Source organism: Solanum stenotomum, chromosome 12, assembly GCF_019186545.1.
Source record: "Solanum stenotomum isolate F172 chromosome 12, ASM1918654v1, whole genome shotgun sequence".
Lineage (NCBI taxonomy): Eukaryota > Viridiplantae > Streptophyta > Magnoliopsida > Solanales > Solanaceae > Solanum > Solanum stenotomum.
In genome coordinates, this window is record NC_064293.1 from 6075915 (window position 1) to 6086697 (window position 10783).

At 32.8% G+C, this 10783-nt stretch overlaps 1 protein-coding gene across 1 annotated transcript; it reads right to left on the reverse strand.

Annotated features, from left to right (window-relative positions):
• Positions 1–4051: 4051 nt before the first annotated feature.
• On the reverse strand, positions 4052–8195 carry LOC125847704 (BTB/POZ domain-containing protein At1g30440). Its single transcript, XM_049527372.1, has 4 exons — positions 7769–8195; positions 7013–7082; positions 5200–6423; positions 4052–4784 (listed from the first exon to the last, which is right to left on the reverse strand). The coding sequence occupies exons 1-4, from the start codon at positions 7825–7827 to the stop codon at positions 4248–4250; spliced, it is 1890 nt and encodes a 629-aa protein (XP_049383329.1). The 5' UTR covers positions 7828–8195; the 3' UTR covers positions 4052–4247.
• Between the last annotated feature and the right edge of the window lie 2588 nt (positions 8196–10783).

Consider the following 10783-nt stretch of genomic DNA (forward strand, 5'->3'; position numbering starts at 1 on the left):
ATATCTATATAGAGGTTCTTCTGAAAATATATTATCATATTATCTTATCAAAATCTATAATTTTTTCCACTAGCCCAAGTCGGGGATCAAATGAACCCACTTGTGAAATTTCACTAAATTATCGTAGATATTTTTTCCACTGTGAAAACGACATTCATGAATTCAAGGTCATGCAGCTTTGAATGTCAACAATTGAATACTACCATGTATTATGACTAAAATAATTAGGGTCATTTGGTTGGGTTTATAAAAATAATGCTAAATATAGTGTATTAATGGTGCTTGTATTAGTTATGCTTGCATTAATCATACATAGATTATTTTTTATGCATTGTTTGGTTTGGTGTATTAAAAAAACAAGCATTGCATAAAATATTTATTTACGAAAATATCATTCATAATTATGGTGGAAAAGATGTAAAAAGGGTTTTAGGGTTAATTGGGTCTTTAACCATGCTAATGCATGTATTGAATTCCTTTGCATTACTAATACCTACAATTTCATGGTTTTAGTAATACACTCCTCAATACACAATGAAGTGTATTAGTTATACATGTCATGAAACAATTTATCAAACAAGATACTACTACTACACAAATCCAACGCATGCATTATTTTCACTAATACACTCTACCAAACTATAGAAAATAAACTTACCAAACTTACTAGAAGGATCTTAAGTTTTGACTAAAATCTCGTAAGTTGAATCTTAAACCTAAAACAAAAAATTTCTAAACAAAGAAACCTAAGAAGACGGTACCAACTCCTAAATAGAGATAGGGAAGGAAAACTAATTACATTAATTTAATAAAATCTATATATTTATATAAAGCTGGAAATAGGCAAAGCTGATGTGGCATGCCTTATTGATCAGTATTGCTATTTATCTATTTTTCCATAATTTTGAATTTTTTTCATCATTTTTCTATTCAATAATCTTTTTTTTAAAAAAGTAACTTCCTTCCTCATTATTAGCATTTAGCATAATGAGCAATTAAATTAGGAAATTATTTATTGCTTTAGCCCACGCAGTATCGGTTACCTCTTGATGCTTTTAATCACCAGTAATTAATTGGCAACATTCTTTTACTTATTCATACTCTATTTTCGCATATATATACTCCTCCTTATATCTGTCATTTGAGGTCTAAGGCAAGTATTTTTCTCTTTTCTTTTATTTTATTTTATTCATGATTCATAATCCTTAATTTTTAATCTATATATATGTTATCATCATCTTATAACAGGCTAATCAATATGGAGTTTTTTTTATGTGAAGAGGCAAGTCAGATATTTTTTTTAATCAGTGTCATTGTTATTTAAGTTTTTGCAAGACTTTATCATAATTTTTGTGATTGAAGTGTATTTTTGAAGTTGTTAATATATATATGAATACCCATCTCTCTCACTCTCTCTCAATCTATACAATATCAAAGTTTGGTATAGACAAAGTGATGTGATATCTCTCTATCACCAATAAATTATTCATCTTTTTTCTTTTTTTATTCGGATTTTTTTATTATTTTTACTTTATTATTGCAATTCAATAAAAGGCAATGCAAAAGTGTAAAGGAAAACAAACATTCATATCCATATGATATAGAAAATCTATGTAACATAAGTTGGATAAAAAAAAAGGGTGATGTAAAACTTAGTTTTAGCGTAAAAAAAATATTTTTTCCTTAGATTTGCAGGAAAACGTATGGATCATTTATTGCTCATTATTGTTACCTATTATTTGTCCTTATTACTTTTTCTGCATGTAATATCTCCTCAAGTCTCTCTTAATTTTCTGTTTTAATTATTTTTGATTGATAATTATAATTACCTTAACAAATATCAAGCAACATTTCAAGACTTATATAAGTCCACATCTCAACACACAAATCGCAATTGCAAGATTTAAATTTGTGTGCATCATTTTGCTCAATTTAATTAATATACGAGATATTTACTTTTATCTCTTAATTATCAATAGACAATGTAAAATCTCAATATCGCTATATATGATTCGTATTTAACAGAGTTTGTATGAATTTCTAACGCTTTTGCATATGTATATGAGAATTTGATGAAAAAATACATTGTTCAACACATTTTCGAAAATAATAGCAATTGATGTCACTCGAAACTAATTGGTAATAACATCGACGTTATGCGACTAAAGATAAAAAGGAAATGGAAGAAGGAACACTTAAAGGGAGAGTTATTTCAATATCTTTCATATATAATTTACAAGGCACAATAATAAATATTATCATAAGAGAAAAATAAGAATTGACGGTTAGATAAAATTAATTGGAAACTAGAGATGATGAATTTGAAGAGAAAAGAAAGAAAGAAAGAAAGATAGATTTATTTGATTTGTAATATTTTTATTTTTTTATTTCTTTACAATTTTATAAAAGGAAGGTGAATGAAAAAGTAAAGATGGAAGAAGAGTGGGCAGTAGGAAAGAAGTCATGGAAAGGAAGAGAAAAAAAGAAGAAAAATGTGAATATATTTTTTATACCCTGATAAAATCAGGATAGCATGTAAATGGGACTGTTAGACAAGTTCATGTATTTATATAGTAGCTAAGTTTTTAGATTTAAATTTAAAATATAGTATATGAACATACTAAAGATTAAATTTTCCATGAAAGGAAATAAAGTTAAATACTTATTATTAAATGTATAAAGGAAAATTATGTTTCAAATTTGTTACTCATGCACGTCAAAAAATCAATTTTATCATTCACATATTATAAATATAAATTGTTTAAAAAACTTATTACCGCGCGAAGCGCGGTTCAATTCACTAGTTAAATAATAATTTGAGAAAAAATAATAAATGACAATCTTGTCTATAATAAAGTCTTTTAATGAAGGACATAAAGACTGCTCTTTAGTGTATAAGCAATTCTTTAGTGGTCGCACCGAAAGTACGGTGGAGGTTGGTTGAAGATGATCTTACGCGGCATTCAGAACCAGTCTTGAAGTGAATGAATTTTAAAGAAGTAAGGAAATGAGACGACTCTTTCTTGAACTATATCATAAATAGATCTTCCCCTCCACACCAATCACGAATTTTTCTCTATTCCTCTCATATATCGTCGTAACGCCCTTAATGCTATGTTTTGAAAAAGACTTTTCATGTCATTCCCATTTAGGTCCGATTCGGATTCCTCCGTTGTTTCCGGACCTTTATGTTTTTAATATAATACTCTAATTTAGTGCATGTGTTGCGTGTGTGTCGTGTTAATAATAAAATATGTATATGAAGATATTATTGTAAAATAGTAAAAGTAATGCTCAAATAAATACAAGGTTTGTTTAAATAATAATAATTAAATTATATTATACTGACACAATAACTAAATTCAATATCTTTTTGACATACAAATATCCAAGGGCGGACCTACCTTGTTGCAAGTGGGTTCATATGAACCCACTTCGTCGAAAAAATACACTATATATACATATATATTCAATCTGTTTTTTGAAATAAACACTCTATATAATTAATTTGACCCCACTTAAACCAATAGTAACATGTAGCCCAGCGGCAAAGTGGTTACAATTTGATTGATGCATCGCGGGTACGAATCCCACCCACAACATTTGAGATATTGCTTCATTTTTTATATATATATTGAACCCATTTGGTAAAATTTCTGGGTCCGCCACTGCAAATATCATCACGATCTGAAAACTTGAGTCACAATGGCACCTACCAAAACACATTAATAGATGAGTCAACCCATAAAGTTGAACAGCCTTCGGAGCCGGAAAACGAGTAGGCAAAATTGAGGGTTATGGCAGGTCATAGGTTCTCTAGAGATTAAAAAAAATCTCATTTATTTATTCATTGTGAGGACATTTGGATGAAAATGCGTTTTCACACCAAGACCAAGTAGGTAGGAGTTTGAAAATCAGTGTACCTTGCAACATTAATAATGGCAAATATGAAAGCAAAAGTTACTTCATTCACACAACTCCCTACAACAGATGAATTTGGGCAATATAGATGTTTGCACTTATTGTTGAAGGTAAAAAGAGTGACAAACGATTTTAAATAAGATACATAAAATACACTTGATGATGTTAATTGTATGTAGTCTACATAGACCAGATTGTCAAAGAACCTAATCAACATATATGACAAAGAAACTGGAGAGACTTAAAACTAAACAGAAGCAAGCCAAGATCCTTCAAAGAATAGAGAAACAGAGAATAATTCATCATTCATCGGTAGATAAGTTTTTCTAGTGCTTTCGATAGTTTTCTTTTGCCTTGTCATCCTTTATACCCTTACTATTTATCTTGTTCTGGTTACTAACAGATCCCTCCTGAGCACTGCACATTTGAGATTTCATCTTGAACCCAAACTTCTTGGATACATTTCCCCAAGTGCTTGATCCCTTTGATCGACCCAACTTCTCAATCTCCTGCCTCATGTTTGAGCACTCCTTCTCGAGCTCTGACACACGTACCCTCATGCTATCCATTCCCACCTTCAACACCTGGTTTTCTCTCACAGCAGTAGCCCAGCCCCCCTCATTTGGTCCCACCGTGCCACTTCTCAACTGCCTTGACCCCTCATCAAGGTTTTCGGACACTAGGAAGCATCCTGCAATGGATGTTCTCAACTGCAGCTGTTCAAAGAAGAGTACTTGTACTATAATCCTTAAAGGGAGCCGTTCGTTCTGTGCAGCATGTGTACAAGCTTCCAAGGAGAGCTTCTGGCAATCCATGAGCCTGCAGAGTTGTTCTCTATCGGATTCTCCCAACCATGGATGTGACTGCATAAACAAAAGAATAATAAAAGGTTTAAAATCTCTACCTCACTTTGTGGAACTACACTGGGTATGTAGTTATAAAAGATTTACATTCTGAAATGAAAGATCTGAACCAAAACTCAAAGAAAATCGCTTTCTTTGGAGCCTATGTTCATATGTACTTTCAGTGGTCATTCATCTTGATTTCTTTATGCCCCCACCCCTGCACTGGTGGTGGGGCATTCAATCACTAGACTGCTGCACCTAACTAGACATGCCCATACAAGCAAGCCACTTTAATCTAAGGCTTCTTGGGTCAAGCTTAAATAGGATCTCAATATTAAGTGCAAATTTCAGTAAGCATAGCAATAGTGACAACATTTACTTCAGAGTACACACAATTATCATAACTTAAAAAAGAATAGCAAACTAAATTTACCTTGAGATAAATGTCAATTGCACGATAAAGGCCATCATCCAAGGGCCTTGCATATTCAGGAACAGAAGCAGCAAGAGTCTGAAACTTGGGAAGCTTCACGTTAACATCTGGGGCAACCTCAGCAAGATATCCATCGATTAGTTTTGCCACCATAGTGATTGGTGTCAGAGATGGTGAACCAATCAATTGCTCATCATCAATGGAACAAGGTGATTCACCACCAGTTCCTTGATCCATGGCTAAGAAGTGCTCAAGAATCCTCTGTACGCAGTCAACATTATAAAGTGTTTCCATCGAGTAAGAGAAATTAGGCATTAAGAGATCTTCTAGAGTGGCCTGATCAAGCTGCATTCCTATCCTTTTCTCCAAGTTTGATATGCAAGAGGGACTGGCTCGAAGAATCAAGGCTGTTTTCAGTAGGCCAAAGAGGAATTTAGTTGGAACTAGGCCTTTTTGCATGGGTAGTAAATTATCCACCTCTTCAAGTAAAAGCTTCTGATCTTCTTCTGATAGCGAAGAACCTAAACCAACTGGTGCAAGTCGGTTAGTGGACTCAGAAGAGGTCTGCCGCCTGTTTAGCCCAGGCAGGTACTTTTTAGCATAATAACTGAGGGAACCAGCAACAATATCCTGTTTGATGCCTTGAGATTCCATAGCAGAAATTAGCCTCTTGTAAAGAGGTAAACTTAAAGTTGATGCATCCTCATACCACCAATCTGAACTTGAATGTTTTGGCCTAGCCCCAGTGCTTATTCCATTCCATAGGATACTCCCTCCAGGACTCTGCAAGGGGCCAACGTGCTCCATCACAGGCCAACCAAACAGGTTGGGATCAGTACATGCCTTCACAGCTAATGAATCAATGCACCTTTTTGTAATTCTGAGTTCTTCAGCATATGGAAGAACATCATCACAGGTTTGGAGTGCCTTCAAAGAGTCTTTCCAGCTACGGAGAACTACCTGATTAAGAAAAATCTCAGTCTGTGATATCAGATTCCCCTCCCCATATTCTTCAGTCATATCAAGATGCTCTGCGGCACATCGAAGGTATACAGCATTTGCTGCTGTAAGCTCTAGTTTAACCCCATAACAAAATTTTGCTACAAGTTCAAATGTTTTAGCACCACCAGGGATGTCATTGATTTCAATAACACAGCCATCTTCTCCTTCAGATGCTTCTGCAATCCGTTTTTCCATAACCCCACTTCTAGAAAGCAATGGGAACTGCAATTATTCATTGGAAAACATTAAAAATGAGACAAATCTAAAAGTTCAATCATCTTCCTTGCAATCAAATTTCAAATTAGATGTGACAAGCTTTAAGGAACTCCATACAATCAAACTAATTTGACATTGTGCTCGGGAACGACTTACAGTGATTTTTAAATGCAGAGATGGACAAAATTTTGATAAAGTTGACATCTTTTTTGTCTTGGAACATTACCATTGGTTGAAAGCATAAAAGCTGGCTTGGAGAGACTAAAGTAGAGAGCAACAGGTCATTATAAGGTGAAAAAGTATGTCACTTTTGCCTAATTTCATCAAATATAGAAGCAAAAAGCATCTCGGAAGTACTAAAAAGAAACAATGAAGAAAGAATAGCTGTTTTAGTTAACAAGCATGAATAAGGTGTACTTGAGAGCAACCCAAGGGCGACGAGAACTGTTAATAGCATAAATCTCTAAGGCAAACGGAAGGACATTTGAATAGACAATTTAAGGAAACATCATTCATATGCAGAAGAAAGAGAAGTACCAATACATCAGTTGGTCTATACATCACTAGATCAATCAATTCTTGCAGAGAACTTTACCTTGTGGAGATGGAAAGTCATTTCCCCAACTTCAACAACAACGTCACTTGGGAGGCCAGTTGTGCAGAACCTACAAACATACCAACAAAAGGCAAGTTGTAAAATTTGAAAAGTAATCTACCACCTGAAGCCATGACCATGCCAGGGCAAAACAAGACCATACAATCTAAGAGCACCCAACCTCATTATCCTCTTCTAGGAAGAATGTATTAAGGAATACGCCTCAAAAGAAATAGCAAGTAATTACAAAAAATTCTGTCAAAAACTTGGACATCTATTTGCTCTCTTAGTTTCTCTGTACATTTCTACAATTCCTCGTGTAATTTGCCCCACTGCGTCTGTATGTAGCAACGGTGAGAGCTGAACTGATTCAATGGTCGAGCCTGGAATTGTGCGAATCACAGAAAAAGTACGGAGAAGAAGATGTTGATACCTACAGCTCATTGTCTAATTATATATAGGCTTCTTAGGGTCTACATGGTTGGTATGCAACACACTAGTTTTTGATGGAAAAAACTCTAATCTAACCTAAATATGTTGGCTAATACAATCATATTCTTTTGCTCAAAAAGATTTGAGTAAACCATACGGTTTGTTTTCCGTCCAAGTTCCAGTTTTTATTTGTTCCCCCCATGACAGTTACTGTTTGATGCTCTTCCTTAGGTGATAACAAAAGTATGGGGAGCAAAATTTGACAGAATAAAACCCAATTAGAGGTTTATTGAAAATGGTTAGAAAGAAAGAAGAAAAGTGTACCAGGCCTGGCCTTTTCTTTGGAATGCATCTGTTTTGGATCCCAACTTCATACATGCCATATCTCCTCCGACTGTTACAAACCCACCCTTAATTCATCCACTCCTTTCTTGAGCTGCTTCACCAACAACAAACTTGCGCAGATCCAGCAAAATGCACCTCAAAACCAGCAAATACCTACTTCACAAATCTCTCAGTTAAGAAAGACGAGAATCAAATAAGTAGTATTGTTTCCCAAATGAGACAATAAATTTAGGTCAACTCCTCCAATTCCAATTCCAACTCACTAAATAAATACCCAGTTGTTCACTTCTGACCATAAGATTCCAACACTCAACTCCAACCAAAACCCTTAAACATCCATTAATAGAGAGAGAGAATGAATTTAAGGCATGATGAAAATGTAAGAAAATCTCACCATTGCTAATTAATGCTATTTGGTAGCTTTGTTCAGTGCCCTCTCTTTTTCCTTAAAATACACTCACTTTGCATAATTAATTTCATTCTCTCTATCATTTTACTTCTAATTTCTCTAATCTAAAATACGTTACTTTTTGCTTTCCAAATTTTGATTTGTCTATGTATTAAAATAATAAAATGATTGGTATAATGAATTTAACATTTTGTTTTTATTAATTGATAGAGTCTTAAAAATATTATTTTTCAAAAAATTAACTCAATGTTACTTTCTCTGTCCAATAATATTTGTCCACTTGATTTTACATCGTTCTTAAAAAATTGTATAATTTTATTATATCATCCTTTAAATATAATAAATTCAATGTCTTAAAAAATATAATAGGAAAATAACTATAATTAACGATAAATGTAAATTAGGAACTAAATATAAAATTATTTATTAATTTTATAAAATGGAAAAATATTATTAGATATCTAAAATAGTATTAGTGGATAACTATTGTTAAATGGAGAGAATAGTAAATTGAGAATATAACAGAAAAAATTATTCTTTCTTGATTTATCAAAAATCAAAAATATTTGACGAGTAAATAAAAACTATACAAATAGTTGCTACTTATTGAAAGTCGCACCTATCTGTTTGTCCAGCTAGGCCATGTGATGCCTGCATATGCTCTAATTATGATCAATTTTTCGAAAAATGAAAAGAGTGCTTGCTTAAACGTGCAGCTGCAGCATTTTAATAAATTCAAATTATTAAATTTATATTCTTTGACTAACTTCAAACTCCAAATAATGATAACATTTTGGGTGGTCAATAAACAATTTGTTCATTTTCTCTTTTTCTTTTTCCTAACAACAACACAATATGAAAATGATTATTTATAAGAAGGAAATTTGAACATAATAATCGTTTGATATTATAAAAATAGAATGGTTCAACTATATATTATGTATGTCACCAAGAATTCTCTGTTTCAATTGTGTGTATAGAATTCATGTTACATGAATATTATGTGGACCTATGAATAGATATTCATCACTCTAAAATAGGGGTTTAGAGCCCTTTTGACATTGTTGTTGGGATTCGAACATCACTTATGTTAGAGAAAAAATATTTTTTGAAAATTATGTGTTTGACAAACTTGTAAAACTATTTTTAAATGGAAACAAAAACAATTTTTCTGTTATTGGAATAAACTAAAAATTTATGTTTCTTCTGATGGGTTTTCTTGACTTCTTTCCTGATAAAGATTTGGTTACGATTTTGAAGGCAGTTCCTCTTAATAGAGATTTAAAGGAACTTATATTATGGAAAATTATAGACGGAATGGTGATTGATATCATCAATAATTACATGATAGAACAAGAGCTTTATGAAAGATTTTATTGTGATGAAGTTTATAACCTCTTGAATGATTAAAAATGTAGCCTCTTGAATGATTAAAACTAAATGCTATGTTTGCAGGATGGATCCTCCTTGGATAACCAAGGCTAGAGGAAAAGGCAGTTATACTCGCGGAAGGGGAAGATCAGCCCCAAGTTCATCAAGATCATCATACGGATCTTCATCATCTAGTACTCCAATTATACAAAAGGGAGGAATGAGTTTATATAACTTAAACTCTAGAGCACAAGAAAAAGCTTCTTCATCAATACATCTGGAAGATATTCCAGAAAGTGATCCATTATATGCTAAACTACATAAGTTTCTAACTCAAAAGCAAGGTGATTCTTTTGCTTCAATCGCCAAAGAAGAAGTTGATGATATCAAAACATATGAAAAGGTAGAAAAAAAAGAAATGATATTTCTCTTAGAAAACTCTGACATGCAAAGAAGAGAAAAACCTTGGAAGATATTCCAGAGGTATTTAGTTAATGGGCTTTATATTCAGGCATTTAATAAAGTTCTCTGTTATAACAATGAAAAGCATAAACATACTTGGTTTATAAAAGTATGTGCCAATATATTTGCGAATTCTATACCAAATTGGTTTTTAAACTGGTGGTCATACCACGGGCCAACAATAAAAATATTGCCTGAACCATTTCTCAAGTTATACAAAGAATGGGTCAAGGTGTCACCAGATCTCAAAGTTATATCATCAAGAACATATTTGTTATTTTCAACAAATTGAACAGATATTTTTTTTATAGAATTATCGGTTCCATGGATTTATAAATGGGTTCCAGAAGTAGATTTTATTGAGGAACAAATTCCTTGCCTATACAGAACTTATTATAATAATTTTTGGGACAAGTTGATGAAGAAAGATCCTCAAACAAAGTCCATATACGGACAAGAACTGCTGGATCTAATTACGAAAATCATACACGATTATAAATCAATTCCTAAAAAGGAATTATGACTGATGACTCAACCTCCGTAAAACATATGGCTAGAAAAATTTCTAATCATGGTGAAGGAGAACAAAATGAAATGATTATGAAATATCTAGAAGAAGTAAAGAAGAAGATTCTTCTAAATATAAGTCATTACGCAAAATCAGATTCATCAATGCGTAGCGAAACAAGTGAAGATATGCACGAAGCCCAACAATATGAAGAAGAAAGTCCAGCAGATGCACTGAAGAAAGC